The 24,000-nt window shown below is 38.8% G+C and overlaps 1 protein-coding gene across 5 annotated transcripts in view; it reads right to left on the bottom strand.

Annotated features, from left to right (window-relative positions):
* Positions 1 to 24,000, bottom strand: part of bcas3 (BCAS3 microtubule associated cell migration factor) — a 241,720-nt gene that overhangs the window by 87,342 nt on the left and 130,378 nt on the right. The window contains exon 23 of one of the 5 annotated variants that reach the window (XM_058745648.1): positions 12,026 to 14,302. The exons of the other annotated variants lie outside the window; for them this stretch is intronic. Coding sequence (XP_058601631.1) covers positions 14,292 to 14,302 — 11 coding nt within the window. The 3' untranslated portion in view covers positions 12,026 to 14,291. Of the gene's footprint in view, positions 1 to 12,025; positions 14,303 to 24,000 lie in introns of those variants that run through there. 5 annotated transcript variants of the gene reach the window in all.

Raw genomic sequence — 24,000 nt, 5'->3', positions numbered from 1 at the left:
ATTTGATCTAATTAATGCATCCTTTTATTTTTTTGTTAATTAAAAGTCTAAAAAAAGTTAGAATGTAAAACTGTAATACTGTTAATAACTCACCCCAAACTTCATATTCAAATCTCAAAATTGATATGCATTTTACACTATACATCAAAATGTTGTGAAGCCTAAATTTGCTTAAAATGCTACAAACACTCCCCGGGGCACAACACAAGTCAGGAGAACCTGGATGGGGTTATGGTTAATCTAATGAAGGAGGGGTGAGCAGAATGTGAGTCCACAAAGTCACATACTCAAAGAATGCTGTCGGTCTGGAGATCTACAGAGTTGACATTCAAGACAATGAGGGGTATTTTACTAGATGCAAAAAGCCGACAGAGCACATGTGCCGGCATGACAAAGGGGCGCCTCTCTTTGCCCACTGTGGTGCCGTGAGAAAGGCAAGCTTGTTGCGTATATCAGCACAGGAGCCCGTTTCATTGACGGCCATTCATTACCATCTTAAACGTGGCGGCTCGTGAATGAAGCCAGGGCCGTGGCATAGCTCGGCCTCCCACTCACAGCTTTGGCTCTCACACACTGCCCCCCATGCCGTCCGCTACGGAGGATGACGACTTGGAAAAGTGGCAACATTTGTTTTCACTTAGGTTATATGATCTCTAGAGGTCTAATTTGAACAAATCTCCCAGTACAGCCACAAACGCTACTCCTCGTGTGAGATCTGTAATACAGAGACCGAAGCTAATGTTGCACTAAAGTAAACAAAGCGCTGGGTCCAGAAAGCAGCGTGGCAGGGCTGGCATGGTCAAGGCCCTAACACTTCCTTCTCATTACTGCCAGAGAAAGATACTTGGGTAAACGTTGCTCCCCAAACCCTGTCATTTATCTGCAAAGCAGCTCCCTTGACACAAGCTATAAACAGCTTTTCATCCAGAAAGCTTGCTTTAGAAAGAAAAAGTGAGAACGGAAAGCACTAGGAAGTGTTGTAAACTGCCTCAAGCTCTCTGCTGTGACACCCTGAATGCTGCTCTGTCCCGTAGAGCAACGGGAGGTTAGGGAGCCCTGGGCGACCCGGCTGGTGAAAACTTAATGACTTGTCCTGTTCAATCTCTGTATCTTTTGCCAAAAAGATGAGAACTTCTCTCTTGATGCATCGTGTACACAGCTCTGGTGAACTCATCAGCAGCCTTCTCGGTGCCCAAACCATTAAGTTTTCATGTTAAATAAGGATTCGCACAAGGACACGCTCGTGTTGGTGTTGTTTGGAAGCAGAAACCGTTTCCTCCTCCTGTCAGCCGCCTTTACCTAGTCCCGCAAAATAGGTGTTTTATAATTATGAACATTTATACACCTATTTCATATGATATTAATGCGGTTGCACATGTACACTGATGTTCAAAAGTTAGGGGTCGAAATAACTACGTGCAGTTTTCTGAAAGTCTCTTACATTCACTAAGGTTGCTTTTATTTGGCTAAAAATACAGTAAAAACGGCCATTTTATTAAATATTAACTTTTTGAAATAATGGTTTTCTATTTTAATTTATTTTAAAATGTCATTTATTCTTGTGATATCAAACTGAATTTTCAGCAGCCATTACTTCAAGTCTTCAGTATTACATGATGCTTCCAAATCAGTCTAATATAATGATTTGGTGCTCGAGAATCATTTCTGATTATTATCAATGTTAGCAACAGCTGCTTAATGTATTTGTGGAAATATTTTTGTAGAATATAATAGAACTGTCAAAAGAATTAAATCTTTTTGAAATAAAAATCTTTTATAAAATTACAAATGTCACTTTTAATGTCGATTTAATGCATCTCTACTCGATAAAAGTATTCATTTCTTATCATAATTTCTTAAACTGACCACAAACTTTAGAACAGTAGTGTACGTTCCAGTTTTTGACCAATATATAGTTGATGCCAATATCGTAATTAGTACCGTGTGGCCAACATACATGATATCAGCCAAAAAAACTAATTTTTTTTGAATACTCATTTACTAATTTAAAATTATTTAAAATATAAAAATATATTTATACTCTACATAGCAACTTCTTAAATCTGTTGTGTATTTTTTTTTTAATAAATAATATAACATACTATACAAAAAATATACACCGAGGTCTTTGCTCACTAGCAGGTTCACTTGAGAGGAGAAAAATGGACCAATGTCATAATTGCTGCCAATGGAGGAACTGATATACAGAGTTTAAATCTGATTACCAAAGTTGGATGAGCAAGATGCCATAGAGGTGAGCAATGCAGACAAAGAGGTCAATCCAAAAAAAAAAAAAAAAGGAGGAATCTGGTTGGAGAGATGTGGGGATTGAGATGGGGAGTCTAATGTCTGGCAGATGACAGATCCCTAAATTCCTTTCTTGCGCCTACAGGACAGAAGTGACTCCGGGTGAACAGTGTGGCTTTATGTTAATGCTTCAACTCAAGGGCCCAGCGTTGATTAGAATGCTGGCAGAAAATAAAAACTGCCCATTGAAAGAATGGGCCTGGGGTCCTCATCTCAAATCATATTTTGCAATGCCGCACAGGAACAAAGCCGGCCCAGTTCACAGAGTTTTCTTTTTGTCACATTGCACAAAGGCCCCTCAAAAGCACCCCCGCAAAGACATGCAAACCATGCGATTGAAAGCAGAAAACAAACATTTAACGCCAGCTCTTACATACTTTGAGCCCCTCTTTTAAAGCCATAATGAAATTCGAAGGAGGCGGCAACCCCCCATAATAAAACACAGGGTGTTTTCAGACAACGCCTCCTTTGCCCACATTGTGACCTGACATTTGCGTCTGCTGACCGTGACCTCACTTGTTTTTTGTTGTTCTCTGATGGATGGTCTTCTAACAAGCTAATTGCCTCAATAATTGTGGTAATGACACTTTATTAAAATAATGACGGAGAGAAAGCGGAGGCAGTCACAGCTGAAGCTGAAAACAGTTGTGCACTTCTGGCAAACTTTGCAATACTAATAAGAATAAATAAATGAATGTATAAATAGAAATATTTTAATTGTATTGTTTTAAGAGGAAAAAAGACCTTACAAGTATACTACAAAGTGTATTAATTGAATGGTGATGTTTCTTAGGCTGGGATATGTTGGTGAAATGAAAACTAAACACGGGCTCAGACGCTCATCTCCTTCGTCGCCTCACGCTCACCCCATTCCCAGCGATTTTTTATCCTTTACACCTCTAGAGGAAGTTCAGCTCAGCCCTGAAGCACAACAACATCCCCAGCCCTCCCTGCCCCTCTAGCCTCATTCACAATCACCAGCATTCCCCAATACAACACTGACTTTGTCCAGTTGCTCGCCTGCCATAGACGTCAGACTGAGGAGTGACTGAGGACCCCGAGTGTCTGGCTCCAGAGGTCAAAGACGGAACACAGAGGGAACCAGCAGACAGAGTGGTACATCCCTCTCGCCACCAGGCATGAGAGACGAATAGTTCAAGGGCCTTCTGACTGTAACAGTGACTGCTCTGACTCTCAACACTCCAAATATTTACACTCGACGGAGCCTTGGTCTGAGAGGCCTGTTATACATATCGTTTTACAGGGTGCTGGGGTTTCGCAATATATAATGGACACAGAGAATGTACACTGAGGCTAGAACTTCAACATTATTCTTTTGCTGCCTCGCACGTACTTGTATTGGTAACTGGATTTTTATTTTCATTTCTATAAATGCACCTTTTTTTAACGATTTTGTTAAAACATTTATTTTGGACGAAACCATGACACATTATTTCTAAAATAAAATAATATAAAAAAATAATAAAATTAAATAAAATTAAATTTCACCTGATTAAAACATAACGATGGCATCAACAAGCATTTATAATATAATATAAATATTAAATTTATTAATTAAACTTTAAATTAGAAAAAATATTAATACTTTTAATTTAGTAAATAGTATTGCAATCATGCATTTACATGCATATGTATATTTCAATTTAATAAATAAGTTAAATAAATGAACAAGGAAAATATACTGTCTTGGTCACACTTCATTACATAGACCCAGACTGTTTTCTGAAGTGTGCTACCAGTGCTTGATCATTTACTTTCATCAGATACATTAAAGTTCAATAAGACGAGTTTTAAATCTTTGCTCACATGCTCTTAGAATGACATCCATCAAAAGAGCCTTTAAAAACACTTGTGGAATAACAATTAAGTTAATCAACTGAAACAGAACAGACCACATGTTATTATGATTAAATCAGTCATGTGCTAAACTCTCACATTAAAAGCCCTTCGGTAGGCCAAAAAAAAAAAGAAAAGACTCCCTCTTTGCGTGCCTGGAACGAAACAACCAATTTAGTCATTGTGCCACTTTGCCAGGCCTGCTCATCAAACTTTACCTCCTCTGTAAACTTCCTCACTTTAATCAAATTCAGCTCTGCCCGCATTACACATTTTTCACATACTTGGTGATAAGAGACAGCCACTTATGCCCTCAGTGGGCCCAAGTGTGTGTGAGTAAGAGAGAAACACAGACAGACAGAGATCGCCTCAATGTGCGTGACATTTAAGACAAGTAACTGAAGTAAACATGTGTCTCCCTCTGGTCAGACAGGGTGGACAGTTGGAGGAGACAGCGAGGCGTTTTAGGTTAAGTGGATGTTAGGGTATTAGAGGGGGTTGCAGTATGAAGGAACGCAACCTTGGAAGAGATCTGGCCATGCGAATTTAATAATTGTCCTCTCCTGCTTCAAAGCCGCGCCGAGATCCTGATGTTCCGCTGAAGATCCAACCCTCATTTTAACACTAAACCTACACCGAAATCCATCATGGAAATGGAGAAACAACATGGTAATCATGGGCTGCTGGTAGGCTGGGGGCCGTAATTTTAGCCGGATTGAAGAGTCTAAAGGGTGGGGGACGGCCCGGCATTAGGCTGCGGGAACAAACGGGCTGTAATTTGCGAGCCTCTGGTGTGTTTTGGTGATTGCATACAGGCCTTCATTAGAGAAGTGTTGGCAGTGATGATAAAGCGAAGCTTGTTTAGGAGTGATGATCAGAGAGTAGGACAGCGAGAGCGGAGAAGGGAAAAACCACATGCAGGATATTAACAGTTCTCTCGATGAATAATTAGAGAAGAGACGAGACAGAGCGATGCTGATTTATACCACAAACACGCAGCTGCTGCGCTTCCTCAAATGTGCACACTGGCTGCAAGTAAACAAAACTGTCAAACTACAGTTCTTACAGACTAAAAATAATAACGACATAAAATACTATAGAAAATATTTTAAGAAAAAAAAAAACATGAATATTTAAAAAAACTAAAATAATACATATACAAATAATATTTTAAATAAACAAAATAATATTTTTTATAATAAAAAAATAAATCATAAATAAAAAATAATTAATATATGCATAAAATAAACAAAAATACTGTAAATAATAAACAAAATACTATATAATGTATTTTAAAATAATACAAATAATGATTAAAATAAACACAACATACTATATAAAATATTTACAAATAATTAAATAATAAAAAATAATACATAAGTATTAGGGTGTAATAGTTCACAAAATTCACGGTTCGGTACGTTTTCAATATGGGGGGCGGGGTAATTGGTTACTTCGCAATGTTGGAAATATTTCTGTTTTAAACCATAAAGGCGAGCCAATGGATATCACACATAAGCACGCTGCAAGATTTGTGCCGGTGAACATCTTAATCTCAGTCAATTCACTAGAAGCAGAAAGTGAAAGTAAAAACGGAATGACGGAGTAATGATGGAGCTTTCGGCATCTGATGCTGCATATTCTCTCAGAGACAACGAGAGACGACTCTACTTCAACATCTGCTGATAACGGTATAGCTAACTGTTTTCATTTATTCCCTTAATGTTTCTCTTGTGGCCCGTACATAGTGAAAAAAAAAATGAGAAGAAACGTATTTACTGTTAAACAGGTTGTTTTTAAAAGTCGGTGCTTGAAATAAAAGCTTTTTATTTTTCTTATTTTTATTGTTGACAGTAGTGTTAATATTTTAATTATAATACTATAATTCATTTAATAGACCTGTTTTAAAAGACCTTTTTTAAAAACATTTTAATTGAGGAGTAAATATCCTAATCTTATCCTCGCACTGCATCAGTTATGCAGTATTTATTGCGGGGCAAATTCATTGTAATTTTAATTTAATAATAAAAGTAACTTCATAATAATAATAGGCCTACATTAATTGGAAATGCCAAATCCCTTTTAATATTGCCAATAATTGATGTTTTTGACAATATTTCTGGCTATCATTGATACAAGATCATTGTCTTTCGACGCAACCTAGCAAGGGCGTCTGCTACGCCACTGCCTGTTACGTCGTTTGGGCTGCCTTGTTGAGCGCAGTGACACCGACAACATTATGTTTCATACACATTAAGCTCTTTTATTTTCCAAAAGTAATAGGACTAGTCCAACGAATCATTCGGTTTGTAATGCGTACCGAACTGAAAGCCTCATACCGAACAGTTATATGTAAAAACGCATATCGTTACACCCCTAATAAGTATATATATATATATACATACTTGATCATATAATTATATTATGTGTGTCATCCTGGTCGCAAGGATAAAAGCTGATGTGTTAGATAAAAGCATGTTTAGCTGTTAAAACAAGTACTTGAGCTTTCACTCCAGGAGGAGGTCTCCAACAAGAGCTTAGAGGAAGAAAGATAAGTTTGAGTGTTTTCCTGGCAAGCCTCGAGAGGCTCCCCAGCGCACTTCAGAGAAAACATTTTGACTAAGAGCTCGCTGCTATCTGTATTTGTATAATTTCTCCAGCATTCAGTTTACATTCTTCCAGACATTTCCAGTGCTTTATTTTAGGAAATGGAGACGCTCACTTTAGATTACAGCAAAATAAATCACGCTGACTTGTTGTTGGGTACAAATAAACGATACAAAGTGTTGATTTAAAAATAAAAATTTGGAAGTGGGGAGATAGGCTCTTCCTGTCGAGGTTTCCGGAAAGCCAGTAAACACACCGCTGTCTGTCACTGTGGGAGTCGGGACGAGTCACGGCCGAGCCACAGGAAGGGGTAGCACAGACCTCTGTGAGTGAGCGAGTGTGTGTGTGTGTGTGTGTGGGTGGAGACAGTTAGACGGTGGGGTCAGTGTCCTTCTCTACACGCAAGTCTGTCTGGTTGCCAAGTGCCCAGCTGCCGGTAGGTGTCTGTTTACAAGGGGGCCCGGTCTGAGGAGGCCAATGGCTGCCCTTCATTTCTGTCTGACATACAAACACACATAAACAAAACAGCATATCTGACCACTCCAATCCATGTTTAAACGAACATCCGATTTCATCTGACTCTGATCAGAGGTTTGGTTTGAGCTGAGCGTGAGAGGTCAGGTTTTAAGTGGTGAAATTTGTGAGAATGGGAGTTTGATTGAGAAAGCGCAGAACTCTTTATTCTAATTCAACATGGCTGAAATGAACATGGAGGGGAGCTGCTTTCTTTCATTAAAAGGTGAGGCCCTGTCGTTTCAAACATGCAAATGGGGAAAGATCGGTGGCCCCAGAACTCACGGTCTTGAGTTACACAGGATCGCTATGCTGCGGTCGCAGGCCTGTTTTATGTAATATAAGTTGATGGCAAAATTGCAAACCACACAACTAAACTCTGCGATTTTTCCCCTTTTGTTCATGTAATACATGTATAAAATTGTCTTTTAAATCAGCGGTTCTCAAATGGTGGGTCATAACCCAAAGATGAATACAAATAATCATTATCCTGACCAATAAATATGCTTCCTAACTTTAAAATGGAAGAAAAGGCAACACATCCAATCAATTGCAGTAACTTGCAGCAAAATCCAAATGTCCAAAAAATAATAATAATAATAAAAAAATATTATCGGACAGACATGATTTCTGCTAGCTACAATATGTTTCATACACTAAATTATTGTCTTGAATAAAAAAAATAATAAAAAAATGTTGATTCATTTCAATATTTGATTTCAAGGACAACTTTGGCATTGTATTGGGTTGCCAATTGATGTCCAATGTAAAAATCTGCATTATGAAGCCAAACCTGTTTAGAACCACTGCTTTAAAAAACAAAAAAGGCATTATTAATATAACAATAAAATATGACAACAATAAAAGAGTACTAAATCCTGACACTAAACCTAAAGAGTGTGATTAAATGTGTTAATCCTTAAATACGCATTAAAATAAAACTACACACCACTGCAGTCACGTCCACTCAGGCTAACACCGAGCAAACGCGTGCATGTGAAATGTGATGATAGCTTTCCTTTTTCCTGTCTGCTTCTCTTTCCAGCACCACTCCCATCCCCCCTCTCAGTTCATCTTAATTATGGCACAATTAGGCGCTACAAATGGCGTCAGAGCGCATGCTGCCCGTGTCTGAGCTGGGTCAGTGTTTCCAATTTCCTGCAGTAATGGGCCTGTGATGGCTGCCCCTGCTGTCCGCCACCCTGACCTCACCAGGCCCTAAGGTCATGACCCCTCAGCTCTGCTGGTGTGTTTAGAGCCCGAAGGGGTCGATGGTTGTCGACTTAAGGGGGTGCTGGATTACCTTACATGCTCAGGAGAAACATACACAGCCAAAATGAGACAAAAAGCTACACAAAATAAATCTCCAAATATCTCTGCGTAATGTGTAATGGCAACCTGCACAGTCATCACTCACTTGTGAGGCTTCAGATCATTAATATATATGGGATCATATCCAGAAACAGCCAGTTGAGGTGATGGTAATGTCTTCAGTGAGATCGGATCCGATTTCAATTGCTTTTACACATGTGCATTAAAATCAAATCCACATTTCATAATAATAACTAAGCCACTGCCTTCATACAGAAAGTGTGCATTTTAAAAAAAAATGACTTGAAGAGCTGTTTCATTTCTAAACAAAACACACTATTACTTTTTCAGACAGGCTTTAAACTGAGTTTTTCCATATTTCAATAATAAAAAAAAAACGAATATGACATTTGCTGGGGGGCTTGAAAGAGCGGTACAAACTTGGCTCAGGCCTCTGCCGTTCCATTGATTAATTCCCATCAGACCTCATAGAGCTTAATACATCAGCAGCCCGGCCTTCTAGCGGTAAACGTTCAGAGTCTTTCTCAATGAATATCACATGTACTCTTTCAAAAGGTTGCCAGGTTGTGCGGACCCCGTGTCAACTTCCCCTCGTGTCTTTCTGTAGCCACTAGCTCCTGACACCAGCTCACACAAGATACGCATTACGTGCCGTGGATCTATTCCTGAGGCTTTGGTGTGTACATTACTCTTATTAAGGGGCCGTCTTCATCGGGTTCTGGAGCTCCTTTAAGACGGCAATTGCACATTTCAAAAGAGTCGAGCCGGTGGTAACTTAATATCCACACCAGGACCCTGTTACTTCTGTGCTGCGTGGGGTGTCAGATCAACAGAAGACCGAGAGTAGGTCATCAATTCTTATTTAAGACCCGTTTCATTCGTTATTTGACATGGCCTGGCTATTAACTCGAAGTTGAATGGGTTTCGTGAAATTTCCCAATGGTTCAATTTTTTAGAATGTACTATTAATAATAATAATATTATTAGAAAAAAAGCGAAGATGTAACTCTCCCAGAAAAAAGATTTACACACACACACACACAAAACGAGAGGAATGGCTAACCGCAAACACCAATATCACACAGCAAGAGAGAGGATTTCGAAAACAAACAAACTGCGAGTATGCATAAGTATCAATAAACACAATTCTTCCGTCTCGGAAGCTTCCTGCTTTATTTGATTAAGCGGGGCGAAAAAACAGAGCAGTCATGCTCATTGCTTTTCTTCCTCTTCCCTTCCCCTGCAATCTTCTCTGTGCCTAATGGGAATCGGAAGTTTAAGTGAAGCTGCCTGGCTAGCCTCGGCCTAACCTCTCCATCTGGAAGGGAACTTGCCAGCCTTGGGGCTACTCCCAACCCTTCCCAGCTGTTGAGTTTGGGGCTTTTGTTTTTGTGGGCTTGGGAAAGCATATTTTTATAAATGATTGCCATATCCTCCACCAGCTGCTGACCCCGCGCCCGTCCCTGGTTCTCATTTCAGCCGCGACTGACCCCGAGCGTCCGAGAGCAGGAGCCTGCGACCGGTTTGGAGCGCTGAGGTAAGTGCGAGCAAGGAGATTCGGCTTCAGAAAAACTTCCGCTACTGACATAAAGAGTGAATTTGTGTCTCTGAATGCTTCCACGATGTACTAAAGCGAGATTTGATTAGAGATCGCGGAGCGTGCATCTGCTGCTGGCCTGCTGGTGTGTATGAGTCACTAAGCATGTGGTTTGTCTCATCACTCTCTCTTTTTCTCTCTCTCTCTTTTTCGTGTTGGTTTTAATGAAGGCGTCTGTAACAGGGAGGAGTCGACCTCCTCTTTCTTCACGGACTCAGCTGCCAATGATCTGTAACTTTGGTTTCTATGGAAGCCTGAATAATACTACTCCCCAAACTTGAAGCGAGCGGTAACAAATTAAAAACCATCTCTGAATGGCTGGCACGTAATGTTGTGTTGACCCGGTTTTCTTTTTTAAGACGAGGAGAAAGTGGCCCAAGGGTCTAAGCACAAAGACGAGGCGGGCGTCTCGGTTTGTGAAAATTTTAAAGCCTTTGTGTTACCTGCACACCAGAAATAGCCGTCATGTTTACGGCAGCCGTCAAACGAACAGGAAGGCTCGGCATTAATTAAAAATACATTGGCTGTTAACGCGTCGGCTGGTGCCAATAAGCTGCGTATTTTGCACTGTCGTTGCAGTATTGATGAAGCTGCTGGCGCTCCATAATTCATCAGGCCCGGCCACCTCAGGTGAGGGCCGCCCACTGTAGAGCCAAGCGGTCCTGTTCACAGCGTGGCACTGCAACACACACACACACTATTCTCAGCACTTTCTCTGCTCGGCTGCTGTGTGTAGCGCACCGCTGGGTAATTGCATGGTAATACTTCATTATGGCAGCACTGTAATTTGGGCACCGGACACTTCAAAGGGAGGCAAAAACCTCTTCACAGACAGCGCAAATTACTGCGAGTCCACATAACCCCTGCTTTGTTTTGACTGGTATTGTTTTTGGCCAAGTATCACAGTCCAAAATAAACACAGGGAGCGATCAGAGCGTATTTTCAATCGTATAATCGTCGCAGCTGATTACAAAGCACAGCGGTGTGGCGTGAAAGAGTTAAAAAGTGTATTTCGCCGTCATGTGAAGCCAAGAAGTATAAAAATCGGTATCAAAGGCTTATCTAAACAAATGGCAGCTTCTGAACGCCGCGGTCGCGAATGGAGCTGGCCGGGGCACGGGCTGGTGAAACGAGGGCTGACCAGAGGTACCGAGCAGCTGGAGGAGATCCATCCTCACAGCAATCCACAATCACATGCTGCTCATTTATGCTTCCCGCTCATGTACAATTTTGTGAACAAAAGTTCACATTCACAGTTGGGCTTTAGTCTGTACACTTCTAGTCTGTCATTTACTCCCGGCATTAAAGTTCACCAAAAAATGAAAAATCTGTAATCACTTTTTCACCTTCATATCGTTTCTAACCTGTATGCACTTTTTTTTCTTCTGCAGAACATAAAAAGAGGTATTTTCAAGAATGTTTTAACTGATTTTGCCCATGTTTTTGGTGTGACACAACAAACAACCAGCAATTTGCAACTGCAGAAATTCCATAAGTTTAAATTCAATTCAAATTTATGGACGTAAAATTACAACGAACTAAAATTCAAATAAACTCAAAAGTTTGAGATCTGTAAGATTTACTTTTTATAAGCTTTTTCAGCAAGTATGTATGTAAAAAAAAAAAAAAAAAAAGTGGCATTAAAACATTTTTTAAAAATTTAACATTTTATAATTTCAAACAAATGCTATCCTTTTTTCATCAAAGAACCATGAAAAAAGGTATCATGCAGCATTAATATTTTCAACATTGATAATAATAAAAAATATTTCTTGAGCACCAAGTGGGGTCAAAAATAACATTTTTTTTTGCATCTTTGCAACAATTTTCAAAATATGTTCTTTTGTGTTTCACAGAAGAAAGTAAGCCATACAGGTTTGGAACATATGAGGGTGAGTAAATAATCACGACAAATTCATTTTTGGGTGAACTTTCCTTTTATTGCTGGGTAAAAAGGTACTTTAGGTATATGATATATCTTCTATTCATCCATGTAAATGGTGATGCTAACTTATAAGGAATGTCTAGGAGCATTTGATGATTTTGTTCTATTTCAACCTTCTTGGAATAACTCCAGTGATATCAGGGGATACAGAAAGACAAGAACACTTGGTACAATTTAGGTACAGCACAAAGTTACAACAGCCTGCCAATATCCTGCAGATGATTACAAAGTTCAAACATGGCGAGACTCCATTCATTAAAAATGCAGTACACACACACAAACACATCCGATTTTTCAGTCCTACTGTTGTGTATCTTACACACGGGTGCACACATGAAGTCAGTGAGGTCTGTTAGACACAAGTTTCATCCAAAATCTATTCCAGCATCGCAGGTGGCGTTCCAACAAACTGATAGTGTATGTACAAAACAACCTGCACACTCCAAACATGCCGAGATAAATGGATAGTTGGGGCACAAAAGCAGAAAGAAAAAACATTTCTGAGCATAAATATTTCAATATTTTATTTGTCTTTTCTAGACGCACGCCGAATATAGACACAACTCCACCAGTCATACACATGGCATTAGTAACATTACAGCACAGGGCAAACATGGCCAGGGGCTATTTTTACTAATATTTCAACTAATATTTTTACAACATCTTGAGCAGCAATACTGGAAATATTTGTTACGAACTGCAAAGTCTAAGCAATAACCAGTGGTTGATTGTGGCTTTTTGGTATGCGGGTAAAAGCTAGAAAAACACTGTGTACTAACCAGTGACAAGCAATTTGTCTGTCCACAACGAATTGCAGTTTTGAGTTTGAAAGTAAGGAAGCAGAATTACAGTGAATTAAATTGCAAAGAAAATTACAGTATTGTAAAATAAGCAAAGTGACACTTCTGTTCAAATGTTTGGGGTCAGAAAGATTTTTTTGAAAGATATCAATGCTTTTATTTAGCAAGGACACATTATTTTGATCAAAAGTGACGGATGGTAATAGATCACGAAAGATTTCTATTTCAAATAAATACTGTTATTTTAAACTTTCGATCAATCAAAACCTGAAAAAGAAAGAAAAAGACAACTGTTACTTTAAATGTTAATGATTTTTCATAACATTACTGCATTTTTGATCTAATAAATGCAGCCTTTGTGAGCATAAGAAACTCATTTTAAGAAAATTAAGAAATTACATTTTTTTAAAGGCTCACAGGCTTTATGGACAGAGAGAATGGCATAGCAGACACTAAAGCAGAAAAACTGTCAAGAAGAAAAACCAATTAAAAAAGGAGAAATCCCTTGTCACTGTACGGTGTTGCATCTGGTTAGGACACTGTTAGATGTAAGCTTCACTGGATAACATCAATATATTAAACAACTGCAATAATGAAATTGAACCAGTGTTTTTCATAACTTGTATTTACTAATCTAAAGCATTTTCTTTCTTTCTTTTTAAATATTGCTGTATATTTCAGAACATATCCAGATAGCTGGCAGTGGGTGCTCAGCATTCATGGCACCAGTTGAAGCTCCGCTATATATATGATAAATGTTACCAGATCAAGGGAGTTAATGGACACACATATTTGGCTTTTTGTGCTTTTATTTCTATCAGACCAACTCATTTACTAATGAAGACAGATCTGTTTGTGCTATGTTTGAACACAGTAAAATCATGACTTGGTGCCACCTACTTTGTGGCACAGCCCTGAATTCGGTATTGTGCAACACTCCTCTTTCTGAGGCCAACTTTTAGTCCGAAAAGTCCAAAGGGGTGCAAAAAATGAGCCAGTGTGCACTGTAGGTAAGTGTTTGTTACACGGCGGTCATTAGTTGCTTTCTGATCCACATTTTGTACTAGCGCCCCTATGCGCACCGGTGGCAGGGGTGTTGTGCTTGGCTGCGGCCCTCCTCTCTCCCGGCCTCTCCTCTCTCCACTCCTCTCCTTTCTTCTTCACTCTCACACATATTGATGGTAAATCAATGAAGGAAATGAAGGGAGGAACGGAGGATGAAAGGGGAGGAGTGATGGATTGGTTGTGCATGCTTAAAAAAAGAGGGCAGAAATGATAATAATTGATAATAAAAGGGAAAGGCGGAAATGATAACCGGCAGAAAGAGCGTCCTTTAGGATATACCTGCAGAGAAACAAAAACACAAAGGAAGAAAGGAAAGAAAAAACAAGCGTGTGTTTAATGTCGGGTGGACACTTTAACAAGCGTGCAAGTTATTCCATCATTCCTGAGCAGTGTTGGGGGTAATGTGGAAGTTAACTTGTTTTTTTTTTGGTTTTTTCATTTTAAGTAATGAGTAAAGAAATGTATTATTTGTTAAATTTATACCATATCACCTTTGTATAAAATGTAACAAGGGTTACTTTTTTAAAATTTTGACAAATTCCACTGAAAACCTTTCAATTCCCCACGATGAAATAGATTTTTTAACTTAAAATATATAAAAATAAAGAAAATCAATATGATTTTTATATAAAATATATATTTAAAAATTTTAAAAAATATTGGGAAAAAAAAAGAAGAAGAAAAAAGTAACTTAAAAAAAAATAATTTCATAACAAATACCACAATATTACAACATGTTTCTTTTGAAAGTAACATCCCCCAGCACTGTTCCTGAGTGAGTCTATGTGGTGTGGGAAAGAAATGCACATTGGGAAGAAAAGGCAGCGTTTATCCATTTAATGTATGAATTCTCATGGACCTGTCAAGAGACTGTGCTATTAGCTTATTAGAGTCACACCGCGGCTGGATTGCTCTCTGTCCGTTAAAGACATTAGCGGTGAACACAGACTGTACATTAACACCAGCGAGAGAATCCCGGTAAAAAGCCAGCGAAGATGTGAGGTAAACCGCCACGAAGATTCACCAAACATCAAAGAAAAGCAAGATGGGAATAAAAAAAAAAACGAAGACTATAAGTATGTGTTTAAAACACAAGAGAAACACGTGTGTTTGACTGTTGCTCATTCGACTTGTCAGAACAGTGAAAGCAAGTAAGTGGCGTGTGAGTGGCTGGTGTGTGTGTGTGTGTAGACGCTGAGTGAGGGTAATGATTGTGCTAGTCTGCAGACCATTTATTTGGCCATCTTAACTCAATTAAAAGAAAATAAGGCCGTCATGACCTTCAGATGAACTGCTCTCTCGGCTTAGGTGCTGCTCCTCACAGGGCCAGAACTGATGTTTGTAAGATGCCGTCAGTGAAGGGCTCTTACACACCAATGTGCATACTATTCACCTAAAGTAATATGCAAGGATATGTTCCTTCTCTAGTTCCTAGTTGAAAATTCGGTCATTAATTACTCACCCTCATGTCGTTCCAAACCCGTAAGACCTTTGTCTATCTTTGGAAATCAAATTAAGATAATTTTGATGAAATCTGAGAGCTTTCTGACCCTGCATAGACAGCAACACAACTGACACTTTCAAGGCCCAGAAAGGTAGTAAGGACATCATTAAAATAGTCCATGTGACTTCAGTGGTTCAGCCGTAATGGTTGGCACGCATGCATTGTGGTACTGTTGTGAAGACTGACACACACGGAAGAGAAGAAATGATTGAATATGTTTTTATTTTTACCAGAACGGCCAGGCACAGGAACAGTTTTTTCCCCTCAGGCAATCCATCTCATGAACACTTGATAATAAAACGTGGAACACATAGCACTATGATACTTTTATTTATTTAACACGCATACTTATTTATTTCAAATTTGCACATAACATACCTGTACATGCAAAATGTCTATTTTGTATATTGTGTTTTTGCTATTTTGTACATTGTCTATTTTGTATATTATTCTTTTTATTATCTGTGTCTTGTCACTGTCATTCTGTTGCACTGTGGAGCTCGTGTCACTAAAAAAAGAATTCCTCGTATATGTAAACATACCTGGCAATAAAGCTCATTTTGATTCTGATTTTTGTTTTCATTGCGTAACTAAAACTATTCTTGTAGCTTCATAACATTGCGGTTGAACCACTGATGTCCCATGGACTATTTTAATGATGTCTTTACTACCTTTCTGGGCCTTGAACATGTCAGTTGCGTTGCTGTCTATGAAGGGTCAGAAAGCTCTCAGATTTCATCCAAAAATCTTAATTTGTGTTCAGAAGATGAATGAAGGTCTTAAGGGTTTGGAATGACTTGAGTAATTAATGACAGAATTTTCATTTTTGGGTGAACTATCCCTTTAACTGCATAACAGATGGTAATGGATGCGTTACAAGATAGCATATTTGAGGCAAGCATAGAGGAGGCTGTCAGGGATTGATGTGACGTCAAACTACTGTGCACACTAAAAAAAAAATAAAAATAGAAAAAAAATGAAAGTAGAATTTTCTTTACAAAAATTTTAGAAGTTATTACTGATGTAGTCATAAAACCTCCAGATTTCTGCTTCTTAAGCCAATCCAACAAACTATCCAGTCTAGTGCAATTTGGTGCACTTTCTGTTTTAGTAATTTTTAAAAAAGCTATAAACATACATAAAAACTATGTTCCAGAAGTGTCTCTCGATACCTGGTTCCACTGGCTTTTGAGGAGTCAAAGCTGCTCTCTTCCAGAAGTAGAGGAGCAGGGCCTCTGCCTCAGGCTCAGTGACCACGATATAAATATCTCCAGCCTGTTTGATATGCAGCTACACGGAGGAGTGTGGCTGGGGTGAGGGCAGGAAACTCTAAGCACTGCATAAATCTAGAATGTGCAAAATCTTCACCAGCCCAGCAGAGAAGAAACACCCTGCTGAAAATATCAACCAGTGACTGGTGCAGTAAAGGAACAAGGGGTCACCAGTCCAAAGGGGGAATATAAGGGAAGTTTTCTTTCAGTACTTTGCCGTGTTCTCATTCCGGTTGCGTCTCATGGGTCGGGACCAGGCGTGCTCTCATCTCTCACCCGTAGAGTACCCTCAGGGCAAGTAAACATTTGTAAAATTTTGAAAAGTTGGTGGTTATGTTCTGAACAGGGTATGACTCATTCTTCCTGTACTGCACGTGCTATGAAACACCGACTGTGCCACCCCATTCATACGTGTTTAAGCAAACTCACAGCAGTAGAACAGGCTAAGGGGGTCTTTCTAAAGCTGAAGCTGGGCACAGTGCCATCAATGTGGCTAAATCAGTCTGAGCTCCAGTGGGCCGACTGCAGGCAGAGCAACGCAGAGCCGATGGCTTAATCAAGCTCAGAGATTAAGAGTCAGTACATCTGTGAGATGAACACAGATCACGGTGAAATGTAAGGGTACTATGTGTGTTATGATGTGGACGAAAACAAGTTTGTATTTATTTATTACAAATACAACACAATACATATTATTATTATTGATAATAGTAATGCTAAAATAATATCAACAAACATTGTACCATTTAATACAAAGATATATTCAATATTATGTAAATACTATTTATTATTACTACTATTATTGTTGTTGTTAATAATATTTAAATCAATAGTGAGTACTGAATTGTCACATGCTACGCAAAAGTTAAAAATTTTTTTTTGATACTTTAGGAGCTTTGGTGTTGCTGACTTTACATTTAAAAATTTGTTTATTCATTTAAAATACAACACAATATATTTTGTTATTGATATCAACAAGTATTGTATTGTGTCTAATATAAATATAATTTTTTTATTTAAAAATAGTTTTTAATCAAAATTTATACTATTATTATAATTACTGACGACGATGATGATTATAATATCAACAATGAGAATTGTTTTGTGTCTTATATAAATTAAAAATGACATTTATTCATTTACATTTGACAAAATACATATAGTTATTGTTATTAACACTACTGCTAATAATCCTGTAATATGAACAATATTGCACTGTCTAATATAAATAATGACATTTTTAAAAGACAGTACAATTTTTGATACGTTTTAAAGTAGAATTTTATTTTTATTATTATTATTTTAAAATTGAATTCTACAGTAGTAACAATAACTGTTGTAACCAGGTTTCCTGTAACAGCTCACATCACAGATGCCGGGTGTTTGAATCAATAGCTGTGTTTTACAACGTCCAGAGAGATGGATGGAGAGATGGTGAGAGAGACCCCTTGGATTGACTGACCCTGCCACGGCCACCTGGACCATCACCCCCCTACCTTCCCCTCATAATCAGAAGGCGACAGACAATCCTGCAAGCACAATGTGAAGACAATCCCCACACTGTATTTGAGGAGGTGTCAAACAGGGTAAATCCCCTCAGCCCACGCCTCACCATAAAGCACAAACACATGCAAAATTAATCTAGAGAGGAGCAGGGGTTAAGCCTGTGGGACAAAACCGGGTCAGGACAATACAATGAGTCTCCTCTCCCCCTCTTCCTCTCCTTCACACACATTCACGCAAACACACAAGCGGGAGGGACACACAGACGCCTGAGTCCAACAGCAACAGCTGTTTACGGTTGTCCGTTTCCAGCTAATTTGCTGAAATAGATTTAACAAACGGCAACCTCATTTGTGTAACGGGCAATATGGTCATTATTGGCATCCAAATGCATTTATGCCCACACTACAGATGCTTAAAATGCAGTAAATTTGAATTAAAAAAGTGTAAATAATAGACAGATAATATCTAAGCAGGGTTTTACTATAAATTAGAGCTCTATGAAAACTGACTGACTATAAATCTCTGCACTCATGTTTATGGAAATATTTCACTGCTGCTAAATCACATAACCGTCAATGTGCACTGTTTACTTCCCCTGTTATTTTCACTGCCTTTATCCATCACAAATAATGAAAAAAAAATGCTGCAAAAAGAAAAAAACAAAACAAATGAATTATTAAAATCACCCTAGATGAGCTGGCAGACAGTCCAAATGTTCAAACTGTCCCAAGGAGGTGGGGAAAAAAGCGATGAGTGGTTCAAAACAACTAAACCTTTGCTACACTGCTTAAAACAATCTATTAATTTGCTAAAGATCATCCATTCAAAAATAACTGCCATTTTTACAGCAAAATGCCCAAGCTGCTCTTTTCCATACCATGGAAGTGATTGGTAACCACAGCTGTTAAGAAACATTTTCATTGAGTAACAACCTAAATAAACCACTTTTACTGTGTTTATGATCTTCTTGATCTTCTTTCAACAGCTCTTGAACCCCATCCACTTTCATTGTATGGAAAAGTGCAGCTTGGACACTCTGCTAAACGTCTCTTTTTGTGTTCTACAAAAGAAATAAAGTAAAACAGGTCTGACCCAACAAGAAGGTGAGTAAACAATGAGAGAACTTTCATTTTTGCCTCAGTTCATTCCCTGTGGCACACTGAGTCTTTGATTCAGCCGAGGAAAAGCTCCCATCGAGGGGATTTTATTGAAAACATGGACCAGCACTGCTCTCCCCAGGTCCGACACCAAAGACATAAGCAGAGCCGCTGATTAGAGAGACGAGCCCCAGACTCCTGCTGTAATGAGATGCAAGGCCATGCGTCATGGCGCAGTCTGCCAAAACGTAAAACAAGACGACAGCCCAGCAAAGCCAGTAACATTACTTCACTCTCTCTCTCGCTCTCAGAATAAAAGAGCTGGCTGTGATATGTAAGATCATGGATAGCCAGGTAGAGGCAATGTGATGGAGACCCTTGCCAAGACACCATACAGATGTGACTCTGGGGGCAAAAGAACTGTCTCAGCTTTCTCTGCTTCCGCTCCTGAGGGAAACAAATTTCCTCTTCCATCGTACTCGTTCTCTTTTTTTAAACCAGACTCTCTTGCCAGACTCATGGACTACGGGTCAAAGACCTCGCTAGGGAACTGCTGCTGTTAGACGCAATCTCACAAGCAAAACATGCATTTTGATTTTGTCAATGAAGGCGAATAACGAATTTATGATGATTAACTTAATTCAACACATTTTCATTAAAACTACAATGTTTTTAAAGGAGAAAACTCTAGAAAGAATATAAAGTAAGTGTTACAACTATCTAATCATAATAAATAAAAGTCTGGGCTTAACTTGCTTGAGCTGCATTAGCTACACCAAAGAATGAACACCACTAAATTGGGTTAATTAAATCACCCAAACAAATGTAATCAGACATATATACAAGATAAATATAATATAACAACTTAGATCTGAACAAAAATGCACCAGTGAATTTGAACTAAGTTACAAGCCAGGCAGAATGTGTAAGTTATACACTAAAACAAAAAAAGTTTCTCTCTTTTTCTGTCAAATGTTAATACACTTTTAAATGATCATTTAATGATAAATTAATAAATAATAAAATTACTACAAATAAAATAAAAAATTTATAATATGTTTCCATCAAATGGCAAAAGCTATGACAAAAAAAAAAATAATTAAGTAATTAACATTGGATACATCTGTGCGTGATATTCTCACATAATGCATAAGCCTGGTGTAGCTTCAGCCCTCTAGATGCAATAATCTCCCAGGAAACATAACAGAGGTGTGTGTGCTGTAAAAATTTAAATCAAATCACATGAGAATGAAAAAAAGTACCAGTGGACCAACACGCAATGCATCTGTCACTACATGAAAATGAAATTAAGTGCGGCAGGCATTCTGGGATATTGACTTTGAGTGGCAGGGCTTGACATGGCAAGTGAACACAGCACTCTTTCTGTACAGTATATGACTCTGGGTTTGATTCGAATCCAGTGCATTAAGCCGGCCTCGCATCTTAAGCAGCGGGCTATGTGGAAGCTGTTAGTTAAATCAAGTTAAGCCATTTCCGCACTTAAAACAACTTCCCCCATTGCCATACGCCCGCAGGAAGATCAGAGATTTGATGTAAACTCATGTTCGTTCCAAATGTGCTTTAAAAGACGGGTTCATGCTGATAAAACTCCTTCCATAGTTGGTAACTGGAATAAATGTACCCCATTCAAAGCATTAATGCACTTATTTAATTACGGATTCATTTATGCCTGGTTTTCTGTACGACGACCGCATGGTCCAACATGTACATTACATTAACTTTACACATCCATCACATTTGCACAAGCAGAACACATTAAACTCGACACAAACAGAGGGCTTCCCCCATCCGCTCAAAGCTCGCTTACCCATCCGGGAGATGACAAGATCTTTACACTCAAGATCTGCCTGAGTCCTCAGGCCATCGCCAGATGCCCTGCACTTGCCCAACTGCGTGACAGCCAGTATCTCCACCCCATCCGCCCCCACACCTCCATATCTCCAGCCACGGACAGATGGGCAGAAAGGTGGAGCACGTCAAGCGTAAAATAGATGGATGACTTTCGGCGTGCTCACCATCATGTAGAGCCACAGAGGGGGGCGGGGGGGTATTCTCTCACTTATTTGTAAATCATTAACAGAATATTCTGGGTTCGGTACAAGTTAAGCCCAATTGACTATATTTGGGGCGTAACTACCGCAAAAATTTATTTCCACTCGTTCCTCATTTACATACTAACTAAAGTACATTACAGTGAGACATCAATCTGTAAACATTAAAGTACATACTGTTTCAATAGTATAGCCACAGGATATACACAATATGTGTGTAAACATGGTTTTAGTGTGAAAAATAATTAAAAAACCTTTTCTGATAAAAGTTATGTAATTTTACAACTTCGTTCAAGACAACGCAATACCTAAAACTACCAGAAAAATGATTTAAACAACTTAAAGGGATAGTTAATTAATTACTGTCATTAATTACTCACCCTCATGTCGTTCTAAACCCGTAAGGTCTTCGTTCATCTTCGGAAAACAAATTAAGATATTTTTGATTAAATCTGAGAGCTTTCTGACCCTGCAAAGACAGCAACGCAAGTGAAACGTTTTATGGCCCAGAAAGTTAGTAAGAACATCGTTAAAATAGTCCATGTGACATTTATGGTTCAACCGTAATTTTACGAAGCTACAAGAATACTTTCTGAGGGGCAAAGAAAAAAAAACGACTTCATACAATGACCTTCTGGGTCAGTCTCTGTCACCATTCACGAGAGTATCACAACGCACCTGACCCGGAAGAGAATAAATCGTTGAATAAATTAGGTTTTTTTGTTGTTTTTTTTGCGCACAAAAATGATTCTCGTAGCTTCATAAGATTATGGTCGAACCACTGATGTCACATGGACATAAAATGTTTCAGTTGCTTTGCTCTCTATGCAGAGTCAGAAAGGTCTCGGATTTCATCAAAAATATATATTTTTTGTGTTCTGAAGATGAATGGAGGTCTTAAAGGTTTGAAAGGACATCAAGGTCAGTAATTACGGACATAATTTTCATTTTTGAGAAACTATCCCTTTAAGAGCTCAAATAAAACAAAAGTTTTAACAACAGATTAATGTAAATGAATTTTAAAAAGTTCTGAGCTATAAGTTTCATCTTTCAAATCCTTTAAATATTGGTCTCATTCACTTCTGTTGTAAATTCTACAAAATTTGGCCCCATTCACTTCCATTGTAAGCGACTCACTGAAAATGATGGATAAGGTGAAATAATAATTTGTATATTTTTTGTGGTAAACATCATGTAATGAATATTTTGAATCACCCAAAGCTAGGTAAATATTACATCTACTTAATAAACCACATCGCTCACACAAATCATAATGAACAAAGAGCAAAGTCTGTCCAAGGGCAGGTGAAAATGACTTGTAAGTGTTTGCGAGAGTGTGTGTGTGTTGTGTACTTGTGTGCTGCTTACTCAGGCCGAACTTCTCAGCAGAATTTAATGAACTGAGAACGACCTTGATCAGTGATTCAAAGCCGGGATTAGAGGGCATTCCCCTCCTCTGCCAGGCTCTGCCCTCACATTCATCAAGTGTGTGTTTTGATCTTTCAGGCACATCACATGTGTTCCCCCGACCAGCGCCAGCAAAGCAAACTCCCATTGACTCAGGCCGTTCTGCAAATTACCCACGTACACTAGCAATAACGAAGCACCCTAACGTTGCCCAGGGCACATCCTACACTGAATCGTTAACTTTTGATTAAGGCTGGATGCTCTTCAGTCCTGATACGGCTAGGAGGGGCGGCTGCAATTAAGACAGGCCTGGTTCTTCTTCCCAGGTTTCTAGCAATAACTACAGTGGACTGGCCTTAGAATAAATGTAAATGAGCAGATCCAGAATCAACCCTGAAGACTTTTCCACATACATCACTTTTTGACAGTTTTGCGATTTTAAGACAAAAAAAAAAGCTCATGTAAAGCACATCATGTGAAATCACAAGGACAGAAGCAAAATGCCACCGCCGCTGGCCGATGGGAAAAACAGGCAACACCCATAAGAATTATTGGGACATATTTGATAATAAAAACGGTCATACTGTAAGTTTTTTACTAGACAAGCCCTTCCTATGAACCCGCTCTGCTAGCGTCCTTCGAGAAAACACTGAGTGCAAGGAAAGAAATGACTTTTTCCTTTCATTTTATGTGGTCTCCAAACTTCAAGTAAAAGTAATGAGCTAATTGTGGCTTTTGATGTCAACCCGTTCTCTCCCTCTTTTTTTCAAACCAGCGTGTTATTCTTCGAACTCCATAAAGCTTTTCAAGCCCTTTTGCAATCATGTCTTGGGTTTGAGGAGACAGAAAAAAAGTGGAGTTCATCTAAGTCAGTGTAAATGCAAGGTATTAATTATGCTGAATAGAGAGAGAGAGAGTTGGCTGCTGCGCTCCATTTAAAATATGATCAGTATAAGCGAGCTCTGCTGAGTACGGAAAGCAAAGCCCAGAGAAGACTGAGGACAGGAATAGAGAGGTAGTCAGAAAGTCGTTGGAAAGTGACAATGTCAAGGGTGACTTAAATAGCAGAATGGGACATTTACAACTTTCACAAAGTAACATTAGCAGCTAAATTTTACTA

The sequence above is a fragment of the Onychostoma macrolepis genome, chromosome 15, assembly GCF_012432095.1.
Source record: "Onychostoma macrolepis isolate SWU-2019 chromosome 15, ASM1243209v1, whole genome shotgun sequence".
Taxonomy (NCBI): domain Eukaryota; kingdom Metazoa; phylum Chordata; class Actinopteri; order Cypriniformes; family Cyprinidae; genus Onychostoma; species Onychostoma macrolepis.
Note: the sequence above shows the minus strand (reverse complement) of the source record. Positions and strands in the feature narration are given on the sequence as shown.